The sequence below is a fragment of the Phyllostomus discolor genome, chromosome 1, assembly GCF_004126475.2.
Source record: "Phyllostomus discolor isolate MPI-MPIP mPhyDis1 chromosome 1, mPhyDis1.pri.v3, whole genome shotgun sequence".
Classification (NCBI taxonomy): domain Eukaryota; kingdom Metazoa; phylum Chordata; class Mammalia; order Chiroptera; family Phyllostomidae; genus Phyllostomus; species Phyllostomus discolor.
Window position 1 is genome coordinate 99,272,944 of NC_040903.2, and position 26,301 is coordinate 99,299,244.

The 26,301-nt window shown below is 38.9% G+C and overlaps 1 protein-coding gene across 2 annotated transcripts in view; it reads left to right on the forward strand.

The window, feature by feature from the left end:
• GPRIN3 (GPRIN family member 3) overlaps positions 1–24,751 on the forward strand; it is a 67,790-nt gene extending 43,039 nt beyond the window's left edge. For both annotated transcript variants that reach the window (XM_036026518.1, XM_028506924.2), the window contains one exon: positions 13,924–24,751. In XM_036026518.1, coding sequence (XP_035882411.1) covers positions 14,041–16,389 — 2,349 coding nt within the window. In that variant the 5' untranslated portion in view covers positions 13,924–14,040 and the 3' untranslated portion in view covers positions 16,390–24,751. The remainder of the gene's footprint in view (positions 1–13,923) is intronic.
• The last annotated feature ends 1,550 nt before the right edge of the window (positions 24,752–26,301 follow it).

Here is a 26,301-nt window from a genome sequence, read left to right on the forward strand (position 1 = left end):
TTGGTAATTCACCACAAACTTTTAAATGTTACAAAAAAGATATTAGGATTCAATATAGATATAAGTATTTCCTAGGTTGGAAAGACAAATCTGGAAGGATATTGTTTAATTTTTAGTCTTTTTCAATAAAATTATTTAGATAATTAATTTTCCTAAGTATTTTAAGCAAAAAAAAAAAGGCATTATAATCAGTTACTTATAAGCCTCCAAGTGAGACATATCCCATCTAAGATTGGATTAGAAATGGTCCGTCTCCATACATAGCAGGTGTCTTAGAGGCATAGCATTTATTTTCTAAATTAGCCCAGTGATAAAAAGAACACTGAAAAATATATATGTGTGTGTGTGTAGGTATATATATAGTATATATATATATATATCACATATATATATATATATCACACATATAGATATATATCTTAAGACCATATCTTATATTGAAGAAAATATAAAATACTTAAGGTATTCTTAATGGCAATATAACTTAGTATTTTGAACTATAATTATCCTCAAAATATCCATATGGTTACCTAGCCTAGATAAGTCCTCAAGTCAAAACCTGTCCTTAAATGCAATCAGTAAAAGCTAAATAAAACCCTAGAAACCATGGCGTACTATGAAGGCAGGCTAAAATGAATGAGGCAATATTCAGCACGTGCTGCCACCAAGAGCTTATTGTGAGCTATTCATTGATCTAGGCCCTTCGGGTACATACATGAACAAAAGTAGACAAATGTTGCCTCTTGGAGCCTGCATTTCCAGCAGGGATGGCCATCAGTATGTAATCGTCACAGTAAGTGGGTAAATGGTTTTTGTATTTTAGAAGGTCATTCGTGGTATGGGAAAAAAATGTATAGTAAGTGAGCACAGTAAGGCTTCAGGAGTGATAGAGAGTGAAGTCAGAGGACTTGCAACTTAATACTAGCCTGACCTGGAGGGACCTCATTGAGAGAGTGACACAGGAGCAAGAGCTGAAGAAGCCTTGTGTGAGCCCTCTGCCTTATTTCTCTGCCCTCCCCCATTGTTCAGCTCCCGCTGCCATGCTGAACACTTCACTCTTTTCCAAAAATTGATCTTTCATTTTATTGATTCCAGAAGAGGGGACAGGAAGGAGGAAGAAAGGTAGAGAAGAAACATTGATGTGAGAGAGAAACTTCGATATAGACTGCCTCCTGCAGGTACCCCAACTGGGGACCAACCCTGCAACCCAGGCACAGACCCTGACCTAGAATCGAACCCACAATCTTTCAGTTCGTGGGACAATGCCCAACCATTGGAGCCACACCAGTCAGGGCTGAACTCTGTGCTCTTGCCCACAAGTTCCTGCCTTTGCTCTAGCTGTGCCCTCTGCCTGGAGAACAGAGGATAAGGCAAAATGTGAGAAGTGCCCTGAGGTTGGTAAACAACAAACAAACTGCTACAGGAGATAAGAGATGGGACAATTACGTTTGGTTGATGTAATCAGGAAAGGCTAGGGAGAAATTATCTTTTTAAAGTGCTTTTCAAGTTTACTCCACTTGCTGTTTTTCTCTTTTACCTGCGTATACCATGGGTTCGTTTCTACCTCCCATTTTGTCCTCTTGGAGGCAGTCGAGTTTGGGAATCAGACCCATCTGGTTTTGATTTTCAACCCTACCACTTACTAAAGGTATACCTTTGGCAAGCTGGATTTCTTTGAGACAGTCTTCTCACCTGTAAAACAAGACAGTGATTCATCTTTGAAGCTTGTTGTAAGAAAAATAAATAACATACAAGGGCTGGCAAATGATAATGAGAGAGGATATCAGTCTTCAAAGAAAAATGGATCAGATACAGTGAAGGACCTTTTTTAGATCATGCTAAGGAGAAGGTACCTTATTTTGCAGGTAATGCAAAACTATTAGAATGGTTTTGCATGGAGAAGGGGCATAATTGTATGTTTTAGAAAAGTCACGTTAGCAGCAAGTCTTCAGAATTGGCAGCGCGAGACCGAGAGGCATGACGCTGCGGTGCTGGGGGATCCGAGACATTTGGTGAAGCCTGATAGGGACGGAAACCGTGGATTTGATAACTGGCACTGAAAATGTTTTCTAACCTTTATATCTACATAGTTAGTCAATTCTCAAAATATAGACAAAAATAAATAAATTCCTCTTAATCACTTTTATTGATGTTTTGACCCAATTTCATAGTATTTGGCTTTTCCTTAGATTTACTACTTGAGGGATGTATGATTTGAGGAACAACTGCTCGCTGGAGCTACCAAGAATAGAAAAGGGGGTAGGGGAAGAAATCAACTGAGAAATAGGAGTCAGAGAGTCTGGGAAAAGAAACTTAAGTAAACTTTATTTTGTGGCCCAACAGACATCACTTTAAAAAGAATTTCTCAGCTGTTGACTTTGAAAAATAATTGCATTGCCTAGCTTTTAGCTTGTAGATAACCCTGACGGATAAGGAAATTATGGTTTCCTTTTACTAGTTGAATGACCAGGCTAGCCGCCTTGCAGAGCGCAGAGCAGATGGAAAGAGTGTGGAAGGAGAGACCAGTATGAAACCCACCATCACCGACAGAACAGCTTCAGGGTGCACGCATGTTTGGTTTCACCTAAGTGACGACCACCAGCTTTTAAATTTTTTATTATTTTTGAGTAGGTGATAGATTCATACTGTTTAAAATTCAAAAAGTACTAAAAGATATAGAGTAAAAAGACTTCCATGTGGCCTATCCTCCACGCACCCAGTTCTCCTCCTTGGATAGCAATTTCTTAGTTACCCTCCCAGAGATAGTTTATGTATATACAAGAAAAAGATATTCATTTTCCCTTTTTAATACAAATGGCAGCATATTAAACATACTAATTTGTATCGTTGGGTTTTTTATTATCATTAGGTTTTTCTTTTGTATTAATTGTTTTCCTTAATATATTTTGGAGACTATTCCATATCAATACATAAAGAGTTGCCTCATTATTAAATACGGTTGCTTAGTATACCATGATATGCAAGTAATACCCTAATTTTTGTAGCTAACCCCTTCCCTAAACCTATTAATAGACATTTAGATTGCTTCTAATCTTTTGTTATTTTATGCAATGTATACCTTGTACATATATCAATTAGCACATTTACCTATAAGGTTTGTACCTAAAGTAGAATTGCTGAGTCAAAGTGTATGTGACTATGTATCTTTGGCAGATGTTGCCAAATTGTTCTCTATGCAGGGGTCCCCATCCTCCAGGCTACTGACTGGTGCCTGTCTGGGCCTATTAGGAACCAGACCCCATGGCAAGGGGTGAGCTTAAGTGTAATGTGCTTGAATCATCCTGAAACTGTCCTCTCCACCCCGTCCATGGAAAAATAGTCTTCTACAAAACCAGTCCCTGGTGCCAAAAAGGTTGAGGAACGCTGCTAGAAGCTATACTAATCTGCATCCTCACGTGTGGAGTAGGCAGAGCACTATCTCTGACTTGAAAGGAGAAAACTGTATCCTTAATTCTTATCTAGGTGGAGTGAGTTCAAACTCTCTTACATCAACTCACAGGTTGTCATTATCAGGGCTTTTTCTTCTTTCAGAGGTGAATATACTCATCTCCTAGTTCAGTGGTCCTCAACTGGGGGTGGTTTTGCCTCCCGGAAGATATCGGCAGTGTCCGCGGACATTTTTCATTGTCAGAGCCCGGGTGTGGAGGTGCTGTGGGCACTGGTGGGAAGCCGCATAAGTGCTGTGAAACATCCTACAATGCACAGGACACTACACCCCTGCTTCTCTCTCCCCAAAAGAATTACCTGGTCCAAAATGTCAGTAGTGTGGAGATGAGAAAATCTCTTCTAGATAAACATCTGCCTCTTCTCATCACCTTAAATAACATATTACAAACCTTAAGATTCTCCACCTTCATTAACCTAAAATCTATGCCGAGTAAAATAACATGTCCTCTCTCTGTGTTTCCATAGGACATTTGTGTTTTGTTTCCTCTACAACACTAATATTGTATTGAAATCCGTGTTTTGCTGGAGCTGTGAGCTCCTCAAAAACATGAATGTATCTTATTTATGTTTATATCCTGAGTGTATGGCACAAAGAAGGTACTCAATCATTGAATGAATGGATGTTAACAGTTTTTCCTAATTATCCTAGTGTGACTTAATGGATTTTTTTAAATCAAAGACCATTCTTTTTATGCTTCTTGCTTTTCTTTTCTCTTAATTTAAAATGTCGATTTTTATTTAGACTTACACAGGCAATTTTTTCTTGCTAAAAAAAATTGTACCAGGCAATCCCAATTGAATAAGAAGTATTTGAACTTCTATAAAATGTAATTTATTACACAGCATCAGCCACTTAATTATATACTATATTGCTCACATATCACTTTTGACTGAATTTGTCTAGTCTCTTCAAATGGATTGAAATCTCCTAAAAGGCAAAAATCAAAACTTTTAAGTACTTTCTGATGCCTAAATTAATGATTCACAGGCTATAAAGCAAGGACAGTGACAGGTTGTTTGGTTCTCTTTCTTCTTTTTTTATTTAAATCACAACTCAGAGACCAAACCCAAAGGAGAGCTGGGCTTCAGCATGGAAACCATTCATTCTCAAGAGCAGAGCGCCCCACCCCCACTGTTTCTCTCAGACTCATAGGTCCTCCTTACAAAGAACAATAGGTCAACCTTGCAGAGGTTGCCTTCTCTCTGTTTCCCCTAGTCCTCTGGGAATAGAAAAGCCACAACTGACCAGCTCTGTGCACAGCTCCCTGTTCAAATCCATATCCATCACTGCAAGTGCTACCACCAGACACTCTCCCATCGTTCAACATGATTAAGGACCCAAGTGTGGGAACAGAAGAGACTCTCGGCTGGTGTCTGACCTGAGCTAAAAGCAGAAATCGCTAACAAGCTTTCAGCCTGAAGCCAGGTAGCAGGGTCTCTGCTTAGGTGCCAACCTCTGCACTTCAAAGCCACCTTTGCCAGAAAGAAAGCAGGTGGAGTGGAGGCCTGGGTTTAATGAGGACCCCATGGTGTCGGGGTAAGTGGGACAGCCACGGAAAAGGGCAGCAGATCAGCAAGGTCAGGGAGGAATGAAGCAAGGTCAAGAATACTTTTTGTAAGGCTGAGTGATGCTAAATATATCCTGCAGAAAATTGGGATACAGGGCAAATCTCATCATAGTTAACACAGTATTTTAAAATGCAAATGCAAAAAATATGCAAATGCAGAATTGCTTGGTTTATTTCTAATGGCTTGTTTAACCGCAAGTTAGCCCTGAGGTCCTTGTGCATTTCTTTGCAATTAGAATAGGCTTGCAATCAAAGTCCTTCAAAGCTGAGTTGCAAAAGAAGCAAAACATTGTAATATGTCAGGCAAACCAAGTAAATGATAAGAGCCAGCTTGATTAGAGAAGGTTGAAAATAACAAAACAACTGTGTATTTTAATCATTTCCTCTTTAGAAGGCAAATGGAGCTACTGAAGAGTTAACTTTTATGATTATTAAAACATATGTCCTGATTTTGCTGAGAAAAAAAAACAGTCTCCCACATGATCTAAGATACATAGAGCTCATTATTGTGTTAATCTTCAAGTTAGCTACAAAATTCTCCTTCTACCAGGAGTGTCCAAATTTTGGTATCTCTGGGCCACACTGGAAGAAGAAGAGTTGTCTTGGGCCACACATTAAATACATTGTGACAGGTGATCACAAAAAAATCTTATAATGTTTTAAGTAAATTTACGATTTTGCATTGGGCCACATTCACAGCCATCCTGGGCCACATGCAGCCCTCAGGCGCAAGTTGGACACCCCTGGGTCTAAGTGACAGTCTCCAGGTGGTCGTGAGAGAACACAAACTTATTTAAGTGTTGCGCCATTTAAAGTGGGCTGTCTATAAAACATACGCACAGGTCCTGCCTTCTTAGGTAGGTACTTCTTAGGTAGTCAAAGTAATAATAATTCATGATTGTGTATTTGTTCTCTTCCAAACACCATGCTAACAATCAAACTTATTTCATTTAAGCTTTATAACATTTTAAGGCAGGTACATTTAAGTCTACCTAGATTACCTCTATTAGTTTGAATTAGTAAAGGCAAGGTTATGTTTTTTGAGTTTTCTATTGTTTTCCTATTGTCTGATTAGGCTTATTGCTCAGGGCATTGTGTTTGCCTCACCCCCAAAATGCCCCTATCTCTTCCTTGTGCAAAGCGGGTTAACTGAGTGGACTCTGGAGCCAGAGTAACTAGATTTAAATCTGGTCTCTACCACTTACTGCTGTGTGACCTTTCCTTGGTTTCCAGATCTGCAAAGTGGAACTCATAGTAGGTGTATGCTCATAGAGTTAATCTGAGGACTAAATATGTCCACACAGTGAACAGTATCTGGAATAGAGGAAGCAATAAATAAGTGCTTACTGCACCACATGGTGCCAGTCTGTTGTGAATTTAGAAGCCATGTTTTCCAATTGCACTGGATAAAAGAGGGAGGATCTGTATGGTGTCTTCATGCTTGTTAAAGCCCCTTTTTACTTCTTTGTTATTTTTCCAGTCCTGCTTACAATGGAATTCAACGAGATAACAAGCCCCGTATTCATGCTTCTAGAACAGTGTTGAACCAAAGAAGAACTGGATAGGAAGAAGGGATGCGTCTCATTTCTCATGAGCCTTTTTTAAAGTAGCCATTACAAGTGAAAGTCCACAAGATGCTGTTATTGGCATTAGGCAAAGCAGGCTTCTTTTCTCTTCATCCAGTCTGATTTGCTTTGGGACACAGTGGGAGGGAAGAACTGATTTCTCTGCTAACATCTTCAAAAAGTGCATTTGAGGCAGCTATTAGTGAGAGGGTGTGACTTTTTCAAAGAAAGGCTGTTCATAGCCTTTGGGTGTTTCCTGGGATTGAATCACCTCTCCTTAAAACTGTGCACTGGTGGGGCCTGCTGGGCCGGAATGCAAGCGATCTAGAAAAAGGCTCCCAATTAAAGGGAGCAGATCAAATGCAATAGCATAGTACAGAAGACGACATCTTTAAAAACATTTTATTTATTTTTGGAGAGAGGGGAAGGGAGGGAGAAAGGGAGGGAGAGAAGTATCAATGTGAGTAAGAAACATCAATCGGTTGCCTCTGTTATGCGCCCCATCCAGGCCAAACCTGCAACCAGGCATATGCCCTGATGGGGAATCAAACCAGCAACCTTTCGATTTGCAGACGATGGCCAACCACTGAACCACACCAGCCAAGGCAATAGATGACATTTTTCCATAGTCTGTTACCCCTTGCCTCGCTGTTCTCCAAGTGTCTTTGCACCATCCATCTGAGGGCTAAAAGCTGCTGCCGGATCGCTGGAGACAGGGCTATTCACCTAGGTCCCTGTTACACTTGTGCAATGTCACTGAAGAGGTGCAGTGACACCTTGCAGCCCTTCTTCTGGCAAGGCACAGTCTGGAAGTGGGAAAAGGTAATTGCTGCCCAGAGGATTAGCGCTATGACCAGCAGGATTTAGGCCCCCTTGTGTCCAGGACTGCCAAGCCTCTCTTTGGTACAAGTCACAAAGGAATAAGATTCCCTGCTGCCTTTCTTATCAAATAGTGTGGGTGTCTGTTATGAAAGTAGGCAGTGTGGCATAGTAGTAGAACCCACTGTTTTCAGAAAGAGTCATGGTGGTGTCAGCCTTCAGCAAGCCAGGCCTTTTCATACAGTGGCCAGTTGTGAATGTCATTGTAGTCAGTGTTAAAGCCTTCCAGGCTGCCCCCAAGTTTCAACCTCCTGCCAAAAGAAGGCTCCCTCTCTTCTGGTGACACATATATTTCCAGGGTAGGCAAAAGTAGGTTTACAGTTGTTCTAATGGGAAATAACACAATAATTAATAAATAATATAAACTGTGTGCATACTCACAGATGTAAACCTACTTTGTCAACACCTGTACTTTTAAAATTTTTATTCCTTTCCATTTTCTTTCCAAATGAAAAGAAATCATCACAGAGAGAGCCAGGCATTTGCATTCAATAGAATTCTGTTCAATGGGAATTATAGGTATTCAGCCTTGAGTAGGTTAGTTGACATCTGGGCTTCAGTTTCCTTCCTTGTAAAAGGAAGGCGTGTGTTTGCTACATTGCCAAAACAAGGCTTTAAATCTTTGTTCATGATTTTAAGGGCAGAGGCACCAAAGGGACCTGCTATCCAGAGTCCAGTTGCCACCAGACTTAAGGACAAACTCACTTTGTGACCAGTTCAGAAAGAATTCATAATGCTATAGCCAGTCCTATAAAGAAATCACTGTTCACCAGTGCAGATGACAGACCCCCATTGGATGAAAATTTAGTCAGGCCCTTCTGAGCTGTCCTCTGCACTAGACCATAATCTTGGGCTTCCATGTCTGTCCTTGCAGTGTCCAGTTTTGGCAAGAATCCTGCTAAGCCAGTGAGACAGACTCCTCTCACCCTTGATATCTGATCATTCTCAATAGGCAATTAAATTCCCCCACCAAACCCCAGGTAACAGTTACCACATGGCCAGCCTTCAAGAAGAAACCTGTTAAGTGGTTCAGCAAGAATTCCCTACCCTCGATGTCTCCTCCTCTTAGTGGTTTTCCACCCATTGACCCCGCCTGCCCCCAACCTGAACCTGCTCCTTGGTTGTAACCTCCCACTGGTTCTTACTGTGTTTGGAGCAAAGCCTGATCTCTGTCCCTTCCTGTGAGAGTCTTTTGTTTTTCAATTTTTTATTGAAATATACTTGACATGTAACATTGCATAAATTTAAGATACACAGCATATTAATTTGATATATTGTAATATAATTTCTGTTGTAGCTATAACTAGCACCTCTATAACATCACATAATTATCACTTCTTTTTAGTGGTTGGATAATTCTAGTCTCTTAGTGAGTTTGGTGATTATAATATAATATTGTCTAATTTTACTATACTGCATTAGATATCCAGGACTTCTTGTTGCAAGTAAACATCATCTGTTCTATCTCCCTATGCACCCATCCCCCTGTGGCTACTATTTTACTGTTTTTATGAGTTTGAGGTTTTTAAGTTCCACATATAAGTGATATTATACAGTATTAGTATTTGTTTGACTTATTTCACTTAGTATAATGTCCTCAGGGCCCACCAAGCTGTCACAAATGGCAGTATTTCCTTCCTTCCCATAGCTGAATAATATTCTATTGTGTGTATTTATAACATTTTTTATCCATTCATCTGTTGCTGGGCACTTAGGTTGGCTCTATATCATGGCTACTGTGAATAGTGCTGCACTGAACATGGGAGTTTATAGACCTCTTTGACATACTATTCAAAATGGTTAAAATATCTGATAAATTTCTCATCAAAAAGAAATAAATATGCCTTAGTACAACAGTTTATTATGAGAATATAAAGTCATGAAAATTTAACAATAACTTAAATGCCAAAATGGAAGATTAAAGAATAAAGTCTGCCATAAAGTGAAATACTGAACATATTCACCTCCTGAGGCCATCTTGACACCTGACATAGTCTTCCTTACCATTCTAACAAATGTCAGGATAATTTTTCTTTAACAAAGATCAATGCTTAAATATTAAAGTTTTTTAAAAAGCTAACACAAGGTGCTTAAAATATGCTAAGATGCTGTTTGTTCTAAATGCTAAATCTGCTTCTTACAGCATCCCACTGAGGCAATCCTGTTACTGTTATCCTCAATTTATAGCTTCAGGTGGGGCTCTGAGAGGTTATCTGCCCAAGTACAGAAAAGCAAGGATACTCTAATCCAGGATTCTGGCCCCTGCTTCCATGTACTTAATTAAACACAATGCCAAATTCTCTTCAGAGGACCAAAAATTAGGTTGGGAATTCTACTCTGTCAGTATTTTTCGAGCAAAGCTCTCAAACTCAGCTACCCACAGGAGGCCAGATAAGTCATGTGAAGGAGCGAAACAAAGCAGGTGGGGCATGGGCCACCTGGAGGGTCCTGCCATGAAGGGAAACAGTCCTTACCTGCGCCATCTAGTGTTGCTTCCTGGAAATGCATATGTTCCAAGTTTTTAAAGAGAAACGAGAGAAATCTGATTTTTATGAACATTCTCTTATATTCAAAAAGGCAAAGAAAGAAAAGAAAGGGGAAGAGAAGAGAGGGAATGGAAACCATGCAGGACACATTCATACACACACACCACACCTGGAGGAGGGATTCATCTGGATGTGGACCACCTGTTTGCAGCCTCTAAAAACTTAGAGGTTAAATCTTATTAATGGCCTCTGGTTGGTATTTTTTATTCTGGTTGACTTTAAAGACATATTCTCACTCCAAACCACCAAGTAATTATACTTTTTTAACATTTGATATGTCTAACCTATTGGAGGCTAAAGATTTCTGTTATTCACTTGGTGAGAGGAGGGGAAAAGTCTCAGGGTGGGGGCAAGGAAGTGGAGGCACTACTGTCTCAGGACTTAGGCAGTCTCTCCTGGGTGCATGGAGAGGCTGTGACAATTAAATTAGCAAGTATGTTATCCAGTGGTGTGGACTTCCTATCTATTCATAAGTCAAGAGATTTTTAATTACAGGTATTAGCCAAGCAATCTGGGCTTTTCTTTTTGATTCTTCAACTGGTGGGTAATGTAACCTTTTTTTAACAAAGCAAACAGAGGAAGATGCCATTTCATAGATAAATAGTACAATTAGCTCTCTGTGGGAAAGGGAAGTTCATGCAGGTACTAAGAACCCCTCATCTTCTTCTAAGTCTTTCGACTTCCAGTTGCTGAACTTTGAACATGAAAAACTTAGAGGTTAAATCTTATTAATGGCCTCTGGTTGGTATTTGAACTATTCAAAACTTATAGCCCTTTTAGCAAACCAGGTTTCTTGGCTCCAGGCATATGACATAGGAGGCATTCTGTATTCCTGGCTTTACGAGACCTTCCAGCTTTTGGTAGCAGGTGTCTAGTATACTTATTTTTAATTGTCTACACCACAGGTGGCAAACACAAGGCCCTCCACCTTGTTTTATCTGGCCTGGCACCTTGTTTCTACCCTCAACAGTGCCAAACTCCTTGCTCCTAGTGAAGGAGTAGTTACATTTACACAGTCCTAAAATCACATTCAGCCCTTTGAAGGCAACCTCGAGGCTGATGTGGTCCCTGGTGAAAATGAGTTTGACACCCCTGGTCTAAACCCAAATTACAGAAACGTAAAGTTTAATAATTAACATACAACAATTTTTTACTTCCAAACATAGCACTCTTTTTTATTGTGTTTTCATTTATATTTCATGCCATAGGTTTAAATTTCCTATTATTTTGAAGTTTGGTAGGGCATTAATAGTGGCCATTTTGGGGGGAAAAGGGATCAATTAATACCTTTTCATGCACAAGATCCTTCACTATGTCCTGTAAACAGAAAAGAATCAAAAGCTTGCCTCCTTCCCTCCTAGGGCTTGAAGTAGTTTTGGATAAATGAGCCATTTATACAAGGTACAACAATACAAAAACTGCATAAAAAGCATAATACAAAGGACACAGATGACCATAGCTGCAGGATTTTTAAGAGAGAGTCATTTTTTTATGACTTGAAATTTTCAGAGACCTTCAGAAAGTAAATGGAGTTTAAGCGGGCCCATGAAGAATGAATAAACTTTTTCAGGATGAGGAGGGCAGAGAGTGAGAGGAAAAGAATTAGAAAGACAGTTATAAAAGAAGGGGAACGTGAATACAACAGAGAATTCCAGTAAGAAAGAGAAGGAATGCGTACCTGGGGAAGTGGTCTGAATGAGCAGAACGTCGTCAAAACCGAAGATGGGAAACTATTCAAACCAATTATCATTAATAACGAAATTAGAGGGAAAAGCTGACTTGGGGAGAAAATAAGTTGGATTCATTGTGATATTTCATGTGACTGTAGATCAGCCAAATAACATTGAACCAAAAGATAAAACTATGTATTTTCAAAATCTGGGCCCAACCAAATTTGCCTTTACCTTATTTTGACCCTTTATTGCCTGAGTTAAGACTGTGCTATTTGATTTCTTATCCATCCCATGCAAATACATAAGATCCTTACATGGAACAAGAAGGGTCCTTTGAAATTATATATTTCATTTTGCCAATAAGTTAGTTAAGGGTCCAGAAAGACTAAATGATTAGCATGAGGTCATAGTGTCTATGAGAAATAGAGGTAATACCAAAACACAGTCATTCACTGATTTTTTCTCTTAAAAATGTTTATACATAAAGGCACAGAAATAAATTTTTAGATATGCTTTTTTAAACTCAGTATTTTCCCAACTTTGGGTCCCTCCATGCCTCTTTCCCTTTCTCCAACTCATCACGCTCCCTCCATTTAATACCTAATATGTCTTCTTCCAAATATTTTTAGAATTTATATAATCATATACAAACATGTCTGTATACACACACAACATATACATATGTAATGTTTTAAGTCATTGCTTTAAAAAAATAAAAACATATATACTCTTTTCTGTACCTTGCTTTTCTCATTTAACCACTCCTTGGGGAAATCTCTCTCAAGTGAAAAGTTACACCCTAATGAATGGTTTCCTTTAATGGTTGCATAATGCTCTACAGTAGAGCATGATTTTTTCTACCATTTCCCTATTCATGGAGATCAGTTTGTTTTCGGTTTGTGCCTATACAAATAGTGTCTCAATAAACATAGATATATACATATATGTTTACATACCATATATATATATATATGAGGATGTGTGTGTATATATATTTTCTGGTATGTCTTTTCTATTTGGGATCACAGGGTCAAGAATATGTGTATTTTTAGTTTTAAAAACTGAACTGCTTCACTGGGAGAAAGCTATAACAACACATATTTATACCTACAATTTGTAAAAATGCTTTCTTTAGCTAGGTCTCCCCAGGCTATAATGTTAGTACTTTAAAAAGTTTTTCCAAGTGTAATTGGTTGTAAAGTAAAATCTAATTGTTACATGTTTGCATTTCTTTGACTACAAATGAATCTGAACATCTTTTATAAGTTTATAGAGTATGTTGATTCCTGTCTTGCAGATTGTATTTTCATATTCTTTATCCATTTTTGCAATGAGACATGTTGTCTCCTTGTACGTTTTTAACAGCTTCTGCTGTTATATTTTTGCTTCTCTTCTAAAGTTGCAAACTTTTTTCCCAAACCTATTGTTTTTGTGTATAGTATCTTTTGCCATGTAAGATTTTAAATTTTATTTAGACATACATGGTTACATTTTTCTTACAGTTTCTCTATTTTCTGCCTTTCCAAAGGAAGCTTAACCTCCCTGTCCCTATATTATATGTATGGTTCCTAGGTTCTCTTACAGAATATTTATTTATTTATTTATTTATTTATGTGTGTATGTATGTATCTTTTTGTTTTCTATTTATTTATATTTTAACCTCTAATCCATCTAAATCCATCTAGGGTTTATATTTGGAATTGATGTAGGATAAAGATTTCATTTTCTTCCAGATGAATAAACAGTTTGCCAGTCCTTTACATTAAGTAATCCATCCTTTTGCCACTAAATTGAAATGCCTCTCTTGTTACATATCAAATACTCATTTATATGTGGATCTATTTCTCAATATTCTATTTCACATGTCTATTTAGGCCTATTTTAATGCTTATTGATTTGATCACAGTAGCTTTACAGGATTTTCTGAATCTGGTTAATCAGATTACACAAATGACTTGTAAGGTAGTTATGAATGCTTAGGTAAACAATTAAAAACCTATTTGCCTGACAGCAGTGAGATGCAAAAAGAAGCTGATATATCAAAATAATACCTGTATACTTAAAATATTTTTCCAAAACTTTACTTTCCAAGATCTCTATATTTTTAAATGAACAAATTTGGGGAGAAAAGATTTAATGTGTTTGTGAGATCTACAAATGACAGGTGTGTTTTCCATTGTTAAATGCTGTACCGTATTAATGCTGCTGTTTCCTTGACTTGCAGATCGGTCCTTCGGAGGAATCACCCATCCCTGACTGTGTCTTTGCTCTGAGCTACGACAGCTTCCCAGTGGGAGCACTGCTCAGGGGAGTGCTCTGAGGTTTCCTGACGAGAAATTCCATGGGGACTGTACCTGACCCTCTAAGATCAGCTAAAACTTCCCTGATCACAGCTTCTGGAAAAGAAGAGGGTCTAGGAGAGGTGCAGGCTGCCTCACCTCAACTGCAACCAGCCCTTCTGTGTAAGAACACCAATGGCCTTCCCAGCAAGCCTACGGAACCAGACCTCAGTCCCAGAGCAGCTTCTGGGGCCCTGATGCAGGCCTGTGAGCATGAGACCACCCAGCCAGACATGTCTTCTCCTGGCATCTTCAATGAGGTAGAGAAAGCATCTTCCACACTCAACTCCCCTGGCAATACCCAGCTGCCAGGAAACAGCAAGACCACAGCAACAGCCCCGTGTTCTACAGAAGTTAAAGATCTTACACACGCAGCATTTACAATGCCAGCCAGTCAGCACACCCACCAGGTCATCCCAGGTGAGCAGCCCAATGCCAGCGCCCCATCAGGATCTGAAGATACACTGGGGAAATCACAGAGAACCTCAGATGGGGAGCAGCCTGAGAAGTCAAGCTGTCCTGTGGGAGGCACTTGTAGCAGCAGCAAAGATCAAGTGCCCTGTGATTTTCCCCCTCAAGAACCAATCCAGAGAATGGTACAAACTGCAAATCCAGCAGCCAGCGTGTTCAGTCATGCCTCCTCTCCTATAGGCGGGCCTAAAGGGGAAAGTCAGGGAGCCATTTACGACTCTAAGACAAGGTCCTGGGAATCTCCAACAAGAGGAGATGGATGTTCATGGAACAAACAACCCTCTGCCACCACCTCAGACACCCAGGCCTTGACTTCTGTGACACCTCAACCATCCCACCTCACTAGCAAAGATTCAACGTTTCCTCCAGATCCAGAGAAGATGCCTCCACCAGCACAGCATCAGGTGTCAAGGTTCAAAGAAGCAAGTACGATGACCAACCAAGCTGAAGATGAGATCAAGGAAGTTCCCAACAGGGCTCAGCAAGATGCTGAGGTGCAGGCAGTGGTGAGTGTCGAGAGCAGATCCGTCTCCACCAGCCCCAGCATCCTCCCTGAATTCTTAAAGGAAACACCTGCTCCTGAGTGTTTGGAACAAGAGCAGCTGCAGGTCATTTGCCACAGCAGCGGGAGCAACACATTGGAGCTGTCAGTCAACATCCTGGGCCCCCAGGCGTCGGGGCAGCACCTTGGCATCATGCCAGAGGTGCACATCCAGGCAGCCACAGCTGTTTCCACAGCTTTCCAAAAGGATAGTAAATTGGTGAGCCTACCAGGTGAGGTCCTCAATACCTCAGCAATCACTGTGGCATCCAGTAATGCTCAGGATACCTGCATAGAAGATGGGAGGTCAACAGGAATGACCCCAGCGAGGGCAGAGCCCACCTCTAAACAGCTTTCAGGTACTAATTCTAGCTCCCTGAAAGCTAGCCTTATTGACCAGATTTCTATCCATGCAGGAAATCAAGATGAAACCAGTCATGGATTTGGAAAATTTGAAACTAAGTCATCTGAGCTTGCCAGGAAAACCACAAGTGACCACAAAACAGCCCCAGATTGCAAAGTCTCTGACTCCTGCGTCCCTGCCATCAAAACTGAGCAGTTAGGAAGCTCGGATCCCACTAATAAAGGAGATGCAAGAGAGAAGAAGCCTGCATCTCTTCAGATAGCAAAACAACCAGAATCTAGGGGCACGGGTATTTTAGATGGGAAGGCAGAGGCAGACACCAAAACCCTACTGCTCAATCCTAAATCTCAAGAAAGTGGAGGCGCAGAGTCAGCTGCGCATCCCACGCCCTCCCCAGTTAGAAATAGCCAGGAGGGCACCCTAGAAGAAAATAGGCAGACCAAGACAGCCACCAGCCTGAGCCTGCCATCTGATTCCATGGGTGACTCGAGTCCTAGCTCGGGCAAGAGGACCCCTTCTCGCTCGGTCAAAGCCAGCCCACGCAGGGGCAGCCGGGTCAGCGAGTTTCTCAAGGAGCAAAAGTTAAACGTGACAGCGGCTGCCGCGCAGGTGGGCCTCACTCCGGGAGAGAAGAAGAAGCAGCTTAGCGCTGACTCCAAGCTGCACTTGAAACAGTCCAAGCGCGTCAGAGACGTGGTGTGGGACGAGCAGGGCATGACCTGGGAGGTATATGGCGCTTCCCTGGACCCGGAGTCCCTGGGTGTCGCCATCCAGAACCATTTACAGAGACAAATCCGGGAACACGAGAAATCAGCGAAAGCGCAGGGCAGCCAGACCCGGAGATCCATTTCCTCAGATACTTCTTCAAATAAAAAGCTCAAAGGCAGGCAGCACAGCGTTCTCCAGTCCATGCTGCAGAACTTCCGACGCCCCAACTGCTGCGTGCGTCCTGCCCCTTCCGCGGTGTTAGACTGAAAGGGAACGAGTGTGGGAACCCTCCAACGCGCTGAGGGTCATCATAAGTGTCCGTCTATGTCAAGGCTTACTTAGCTTTTTCCTGAGAGACGCGGAAGAGAAAGCGAGTATTAACTATAGGAAATTACTGTTAAGAATTGTTGGGCCCTTTGATTAGAGATTCATAAACTAAAATATCATTTTGATGTGACAGAAAGAACAAGAGAAAAGCAAGCTTCACTGAAATTTTATGACCTTAATTAAGAGGAAATAGATTCACTGGATTTTTTTTAATATGCTGTTGCTTATAAAATCAGCAGTATCGTTATACATGTGTCATTTTGCAGTACTGGCTCAATTTATCACACTATGGTATTTCCATCACAACCCTTGCTTTGTGTTAAAAATACCAAAAACACTATTAGCAAAACTGCTGGCTGTACTTCCTAGTCCTACTGCAATAAGAATGCTGTTACCACACAAAATTTAAGTAGCCGATAAGAACTATGATGTAAACAATTGAAACAAATTTGACTCATTCCTAGGCCAGATGACATTAAGTAAAAGCATTTAAATCCATAAAATACCAAATATGAATTTATATTTATAAGCATCTATAGATAATCATTTTTATAAACCTTGTTATTCCTTTAAATAAATTTAAGAAAGTTATATTAGGAAAATTAGCTATGCTGTTGAATATTAACACTGCCCACATAAAACATGAATTGACAGAGAGAGATTTTCCCACACTGAAGGCACAGGGCATCTCTGTGATTCTGACCAGATTAAATTCATAATTCCTGACCCTAGAGGAAGCACATGTCACCAAATTCTTGAAAAGAGTCATCAAGTAATTGATAATACTAAAGTTTATGTTGTACAGGTGTTCTCCAAAACATTCTACTGGCAGTATTAACTGACAGTTGCTCTTCCTTCTGTGTTAAAGAAAGGAAAGTTTCCTGAGTAACAAAAACAATATGTTTAATTTAGACTCCTGTAAACAGGATGCAGTTCGTGTTTTTCTTTTGATTTGGTTCAGTGGCTTCTAATAGAAAATGTAGTCAACAGCAAATAGAACACAAGCTTCCTTACAGTTTTTGTAAGTTAGATTAATGCCATGTAAATGTTTAGGTTTTTAACCTTTAGCAAAAAGGTAACCTCTGCAAACTTACTGACTTTAAGAGAAATACCACCATATCTCATCCTTCAAAACCAGTAAAAGAGAGGCCTTTACTAAAACACAGATTGAGCTGTGGTCCTTGAGAACATAGGCACCTGTCTGAGCTCAGCCCCCACATGTCTGCAGAAATCGCCCATGTCCGTAGGACCCACAAGTGTCTTGCAAGGGCACTGGGGTAGGATGACCAGCAGTGGCTTCAGAATTGGGGTAGTGTGAAAGAGGGGAATGAGCTAGGGCCCAGGAAAGCCTTCCCCTCCTGCATTCGTTGTAGGGAGAACACTGCTCACCACCTTGCACTCAGAAAATCAGATTGCCTTCTCTAAACTCATTCCCCTAGATGAGACAGATGGCCATGTAGCCTCTCTCCCGGAGACTCATAAATGCCATTTTTACATGAAAATGGGAAATTTCTGTTCCGGCTTTTTTTTTTCTATCTTGATTCTCTTTTGCAGATGCTGAACATATGGGGGAAATCATACCTGAACTTTAACACCACAAGCTACACAGGGCAAACCTAAATAAATTAGAAATAGCCATTGATTTCCTTCAAAGCGATTGGCCTGTACATTAGAGCTGCCTGAGTTGGCCATGGTCACAGCATTCTCAGAGCCTGGGAAGGGTGCTTAGCAGTGGTTCTACTGGAGCTCATGATGAATTTTCCAGTGATACATCTTTCAGTTTCTCACCAATTGGCCTCTGTTAAGAATGCTGTCTAAAGTAAAAATTACCATCAAATTAGAAATCAAATTACTATTAATGATTAGAGATTTGATCTAAACCTCTCTTTTGGCCTTAAATATCCATTTATAGTAATGTTCATTTCACTTCCTTCAGAAATGCCTTTTCCAGGATGTAATCTCACTCGCTGGCTGTGCTCCCTCACACGTTGGCATACACGCTGCGTGCACACAGAGAACACCCTGTGTACACAGTGGCAGCTGTCAACAGTACCCACTCCAGCTGGGTGGGCCCCAGGTGATCCTCCGCCGCGAAGTAGCTAGAACAGGCTGTTCCTGCATTAAAATAAGAGAAAAGGAAGAATTTAGCATCTGGTAATATTTATTTTCATGAGTTACTTGTAGTAATCACATGATTTATAAATAGTTAAATGAGGCAAAGGCCTAAAAGAGTCATAGGCATCTGTTGCACATTAAATGAATTTAAAATTAAATTAATTAAAACTAAATTTCATGTTTTAGTTTTCCCTCTCATAGTAAAATTTAATGTTTGAGGTGGTTAATTTAAATGGGGTTTGTTTGTTTGGTTGGTTGGGTTTTTTGGGGGGGGGGGGTGCTGTAACTAACCTTTACTTCTTAATTTTTTAATTTTTTAACTTTTACTTCTGCCATGCTCTAGAGATTGTCACAAAATATTACAAAAGCTTTCTCATTTTGTTTCTTTTGGATCTTGTAGAAGAAAGGCTTTTAAAAACAGTTACAGAAATGGATTCTCAAATGGATAAGATAGGAGCCTGTTCAAGACAACCATGGTTTTACATCACGATTCCCTAAGTACTCTCATAAAACACCTGGATTTGAAAATCCACCCCCACTTTTCTCCATGACACAGCGCAGACATTCAGGACACGATGCAGGATGCCTTAGGCTCTCTCAGGTGGGGCTGCAAAACAGTGTCAGTGACGGGCGGGCTCTTCGGACTTGTTCGGCTATCCTCCTGCATGGCACACATTGGGTTGAAAGTTGTCTGTTTTTGTCCTTAAATTATTTTGGGTATGTTTTAGTTCTTTTTAGTGCATTTTAGTTGTTGAAATAAATGAAGGAAATGTTTCATTAATTAAATAAATATTAAATATTAACTATAAAAGGGAGATGAGTTAGAACATCATGTCTGGAAGATAATAAAACATTCAAAATCTTAAGATACTGTCCAGCTTACCCAGTGAATACTAGAATTTTTAATTTAAATATTGATTTTTCTATTTTTATGATGACAAGAAAATGTTATCCCTTCAGCTGTCATATGTTTATCTTCAGTGCTTTTCTAAGTATGTCTTTCTGGATTATTGGGTTTAATGCAAACACCAGCTACTATACATACAGTAAGATCCTAGTTAACCTCTGTGTGTTTTGGACCAGTGGCATAAGTTGAACATTTTGTTAGGTCAAAATTAACTAGAAACCTTTTTGTTTGTGTCTAAATGAAATAGTAATAAAATATATGAGTATGATTTCCTACCTTGACAAATTCAGCCATATTGAATATTATTTGATTTTTATGGTGTTTAATCTTTAGCATTACCCAATACTCATTATTTCAGATACCAGTGTTCTCCATGCTATAGGTTAAATATTGAAATTTAAATAAATTGGACTGAATATGCATGTGTAACATATACCTGAGAGCTTGAATTTTGGAACCAAATCATTAATAGGGTTCAGCTTGACATCTTAAAATAGAAAGCCTAAGAGGAGTCCCTATCATTCTGGGAATACTTGTACATACCACATGAAGAATATACTATGATATGACTTTAAAATTTGTTTACAGAAGATATGTGTGAGTATGCTATTAATGTAAATTGTTGGATCTTTGCTGTATCCACTCTGTTACTGTTTTACTGCCTAAATGTAAGAAATTGTCTTCACTTCCTCCAACATATTGTGCAAGTATTTTTAAATTTGTCCATTTCTAGTACCATATAATTCACCATATCCCTTGTCTACTTTTTAAGAATCAGTATAAAGAAAAACAGTGCATTAGAATGAGGTTCGAATATATATGAATGTGTTTTTACCAAAAATTGGGCACTTGCAGTCTTCTGGAGGCCTCTACCTGCCTGATTTACTAATCATCTACAATGCTGCCATGGAGAAGATGCTGCCCATTCTCTCCCGCTTTGTCCTAAATGGTATTTGAGAGATGAGGTCTGTGAATTTCCCTTTGTGATAAAAATACAGTGAACTCAGCAACATATTGGATAAATGAGTTGACCATCTTGGCCCCACCCTTGTTTTGTCTATACAGTAAATCAGAAGTCTTTATGAAAAAGATTTTACTATGTTATAGTCATTTCTGAGCATTTGTTTCTTGTAAGCAATGTTCCTTGTGCTTGGCCACTTTGGTTGAATCTCTCCAACTGTCGGTCAGCTGCTGCCACTTGGCATGTAACAAGTGATATGCCGAATCTCCTGTCCCTCCTGAAACTGGCTGGGTAATTATAAATGTCATCTGTGCAAACACATAGGCTTAAGGATGCCTACAAAATTTTAGACATTTTTGCAAAAGGGTAAAAAATAGTCTTGTAAATATTGAAACAGATTTCCATGAACTTTATCCCAGTCCCGGAAAAAAATTCTCCTTGGCTACGGAAATCAAATAAACTTGATTTGCAGTGACCAAGGACATAAATGAAATGGATGAAGGTGGAAAAATTCTGTCTCACAAGTAATCAGTGACATCTGTCAGAGGTCATTACAACTACTTTCAACTGTGAACATTCACCAGCTAACCTACTCACTTGCCACAACCAGATAACCTCTCTGAGTAAATCCAATACATCTGTATATGTATGTCAATAGAATAACAAACTATCCTGAAAAATTACTGTTGGGTCTTAGGTAATCATGGTGATGATAATTTTAAAGGACATTTAAGTAACCATGGGCCTTGGTGAAATGACTGTGGAGGCCAGAATGGTGCAACAAGACGTTATTTACAAGTTTGGGGGGGGGGTTGTTTTGTTTTGTTTAAGTTCCAGCTATCTCAGATAGTAATCACCAGAATAAAGACTGTTGAATATGAAATCAAAGCCAAGCAATAATGTGCCAAAAGAGGCAGTTATACCAGCAAGTGCACCTACTATGGGCACACCATTGCATAATTATGGTCTGCTCCATGAACACTGACTGGAACCCACAGGTTAAAATAAGTAAAGGCATCATTTCTCCTTCCTTGCTGGAAAAGCTTGTTTACAAGCTTCATAGAGACGCTCAGCACTAGTGAGCATTATTAGGGATGTGGCTAACAGCCAAGACAGAAAAGGAGTCCAAAATCTCACTAGCTTAACACTCGAGACAGCTCCAACCAGAAAGTTTGTTGAACTGGAGAAGTTAAACATATGGCCATTACTGTTCCTGGACGCTTGCATGTAGAAAAGCAATGAAATCTGCCTGGAGGATTACCAGCCTCAGCCATGAAAAAGTGGATTCCCAAATGTAAAATAACTAAAACATGAGTACTTGTAGCAAAAGGGGCCTCATAAAATGCCTTACAGAAAGAAAATGATGCTCTAGATGGGCATTCCTAAATGCCAATTCTTCATCAAGTATCTTTTCGGGTTCAAACTCAAAGTCTACTGGCTGCAAAACAGTAGGAATAAAAGTCACATAATCTGCACTTCAGAAAAAGGTACTGATCAACCAGCATGCTAATTATTATGGTGAGAGATACCCAAGTAATGTAAGTGTGTTAAAGAGAATTAAATGGGGGAGAAATGCCAACTTCTTTTTTGATTTCTTAAGATGTGGGAATGTCATCCACTTATTTCTGGAGTGAAAATTGTAGCTTGCTTTTTGACATTGCTGTTAGCATTACTATTTGTTACTTTAAAAATTAAATTGTCTATTCTTCAGAAAAACTTTTAAGCAGTTACACAATTTTTTTCTGATTCATATCACTGCTTTTAATATTATATAAAGGCTATGTACAGAGCAAACTATATTGAATGTGTAGGCGAGCTTGCCCAGGTTTATCAGTATCTTTTAATGACTTTAGATTAGATTCCCTAACATTCATTTTAACTTCATCTTTGAGGAAACTATTTTTTATATTGTTTTCCATCATATCTTAAAATGATGTTGGTAAACCAGGAGATTGCAGTATTGTAGTCATGCTCCTGAATCCCTACAGGAGAAGGGAGACTAATTCTTGTTTTAAGGGCATCTTGAAATATCTTTACTGAGGTTAAGAAAGGTCAATGGGGCCTGAAAACTCAAGAAAGAAATATACTAACAATTACTAAATTTCTAAATGTATTTATCTCTGCTGTAGTACTATGTTGTGAACAATATGTTGTGCATAATACTGTAGCTGGTTGTGGTATGTCAATACATTCTGTAAGTGTGTACAGTCTGTGAGTGGTTGGTTTTCTATTTTTTATGTGTAGAAAAATAACATGCTGTATTCCATTTTAAGGCCAAGTTCTGTCATAAAGGCACATGTACAAAAGCGAATAAAGCCAGAAAAAGTGTGCATGTGTATTCAGTAACAGTCCTTTTCTTTTTGAAGGTCAGAAAGGGCTGTTGGGTTTTTTTAATTCTCTTCAAGAGTAGATAACTTAATTATCACAAAGGCTGAATATAGTAATCTGTACATTGGCATGTTACTAAATATGCCAGGGCTAATTAACCATGCCATTAGTCACAGGTAAGGTCAGTTCTTTGACCACTGGGATGATTTACATTCCTCACACATCTTCTCTGTATTAAGTGTGTGACTAGGATGTACATACTATGGGTGTGATTGTGTACATACCTCGTATGAATTTTCTCAATCCTCAAAGCAGCTATAGGACAGCAGGAAGAAGAAACAGTTATTCAAAAGCCTCAAAAGGGCTAATCAATGTGTATTTTCATTTTCTACACATAAAAATGTACACATAACATACTGTAAATAGCTTATCCACATATACATGCATACAAATGCATTTTATTCATACTGGTATATTTAAGTAAATCATAAGACAACCAATCAAAAACTGCATTTTTCTATGACTGTTTTGCTTCACACATATTAGTATTGGGTCAGAGGCTCTCCATTAAATGGTGTTATTCCCTGGTAGCTGATTTAAAAAATTAGGAAGTCTTGGCTGGTCCACAAAGATCACAGTTAGCATCTTACTGGACCACATACTGTACCCAAATGGTTAATGTTTCTTTAAGCACCTAATTTTATATGTAAAAATGACAAACACTGAAGAAACCAATTATGTTTTGTAGATCCTATTTGTACATTTATTAGTGTGTTTATTTGCACAGGCTGATAAAAGCCCTATATTTTTTAGAGGTATATCCCTAAATTTCAAGAACATTTAATCACATGAAATGAAAAATGATTGTAGACATTTTTCTCTTGAGATCAGCAAAACAGTGTTTAGCCATACCAAAGAGAAATCTAGAGTAAAAAACTTGCTTTAATTACAGATGATGTTAGTAGGATAATGGAATATAAGCAAATATGAGTACCTCAGGTGGACTCAAATAAACTACTATTATTGACAACAGGTGATACTGTGTGGACTCAATAACAAGATTAGAGTCATTAGCCAGCAAAGGTCAACACTGGACAACATTTTTCAACTTATCATGATTTCAATCTGCGAATTGATGTTGTTTGAGTTTTTCTCATTTCTTCTGAAAGGAAATACACTATTAGAATCAAGTCTGATCTGGTTCCTAACCTAATATGATTTGACCCCAATTCCTTGACACAAACATATGTTGGCTGGTTATTAGGTTGAAGATATGAATGGAACAAATGAGTGGCAAATATAACCACTTCTCAGTAGAAAGTTTATGATACTATTTAATATATATTCATGTTTTAGAGAATGAATGGGCCATCATTATGTCTTTGATAAAAATGAAAGGTTAACCAACCACAGGAACACTACAGTTAACAATCATAGCTGACCATGTCTTTTAACTACAAACACATACTTGTTTATAAGGCAGCATACCTGAAATCTTGATGTTTGTCAATATTTACTGTTGCTTACAAAATAAATTTATATAATTATTTTGGACAATGTGTATTAACTTAAGTCTCCCCCCAAAAAAGTTATAGCTGTCAGTGTGAGAGTCACTTATCTTTGTAAATACTCAGCAGAGAAAGACAAAGTGTAGTGGAACTTAAATTACTGAAGAAATAGTAATACCACAATGAAGTTCTATTTATGAATATATCAATATTAGAATGTAAAATTATGTCTTCACAATGTCTACATACAAAGGTCATAAAATGGTTTATTCAAGAAAGTCCCCAATCTTCCAGAAATTGACCTACCAATTAAATTCTATTTCCTAGAAAATAGATGAAATGTTATGATTTACATAAGGATAGATCAAGACTTTGGAATTATATGGATGAATGAACAAAATTCAATTATGCTTTACCCTTGAAAAAATTTTAAACATGATTTTTGCATTTCACTTTCATAATAAACATAATATAGATTAAAAATTTGTCTTTGTTTTCTGTTGTTATTGCTTTTGCCATTGTTGTAATTGTTCTTTTAGCTCTAGATGTTTAGAATCAGTTGATTTTCAGGGTGGCACATTTCTGCTAGGAATCTGCAGTGGAGCTGATAGTATTTTACGATGAAAGTAGAACTTCCAAAGAAGTAACAGTACCTGTAGGTCATCAGAAACAATGGTTTTTCCTGCTCTTGATGGCAGAGCAGTGTGCATGTGTGTTTGTGTACATGCTTCTGCTCTTGCTTGGTGAGAGTGATGAGAGCTTGGTGTGCATGAAAAATACAGGAAGGCATAAGGGGATGGGGCCATCAGCTCTTATGGAGGCATGAACCACCTATATTCCAGCTTACATTGTCCCATGTCTGGGCTTAGCTGCCTCTTTTCCAGGAACATTTAGGTGTGTGCGGTGGAGTTCCAGCCTGTCTGCCTACTCCTGGGTGAAATCAGGATCCTGTAGTCAAGATTCCAGGAGATAAAGTCCCGTCTTGTCTTCCAATACCACTTAACCATTAGTAAAACTGATTCCATAAACTGGATTTCTTTTTGCCTCCTTGAATCTGACTTCAATTCATCAAGGTACTATAGAGTAGGAAGGGTACAAGATTTATGAACCTTAAATCTCAAAAAATGATTTAATGAACTTTCAAAGGGGTTTCTTTTTTTTCTTTTTTTCTTTTAATCATTGTTCAAGTACAGTTTTCTCCCTTTTACTCCCAATCCAGCCCACCCACCCAAAGGGGTTTCAAAACTTCCAAGGGCCATACTCTCCCTCAGCTACCCTGTGTGTATAAATGCACGCTGTTTTGAACTAAAATGGTATCCTAAGTGCTGCCATTATGTAACTTGTATACTTAGACATTCATTCTTGGCAAAATCAAACCTCATGTGTTTCCAAGAGTATAAATGCCATTCATGGATAAGTTAGATCACGCAAGAGTCCTCAGTAGGGCTGAGATTATTTTTCTTATGCCAGTGGCTGTTTATGTCTCGCCAATAGCTGTTTTTCCTACCAGGTGCCACTTCCAGCTAATTGTTCTCACACATCCACGTCTTTCACATCAAGTAGTAAACACAAGGGAAGCCTTCTTGGCATGGTCAGGCTTCACTGGACTTACTGTGAACCCAAAGTACCTCTTGTTTCTCATGAAGAGTCTGCCTTTTGTAAACCATGTAGGATCTTAGACTGCCACACATCCATAATGAACTCGAGAATACAACATTCTTTAATTTCCCTCAACATCATTCATGACTGTTAGTGAGCTGAATTAGAGAGTTCTAAAATCTTTAGACCCTCAGAATGAGCTAAATGTTCTGCAACCAGTTTTTCTAAATATATCACAGAGGACTAACAGTCAAAATTCAAATTGTCAGGCAGCTAAAAGTGCTCAAAGAGGTTTCTAATGGGCGTATCAGCATCTCAGGGATGATATTTCCTTCCTTCTATTTTTATTCCCACTTGACAACTCTCAATCAAACTGAAAAGGAACTTTGGCCTGCTATTCAAAAAAAGAAAAACTAAGCAGAATGTCATCGTCA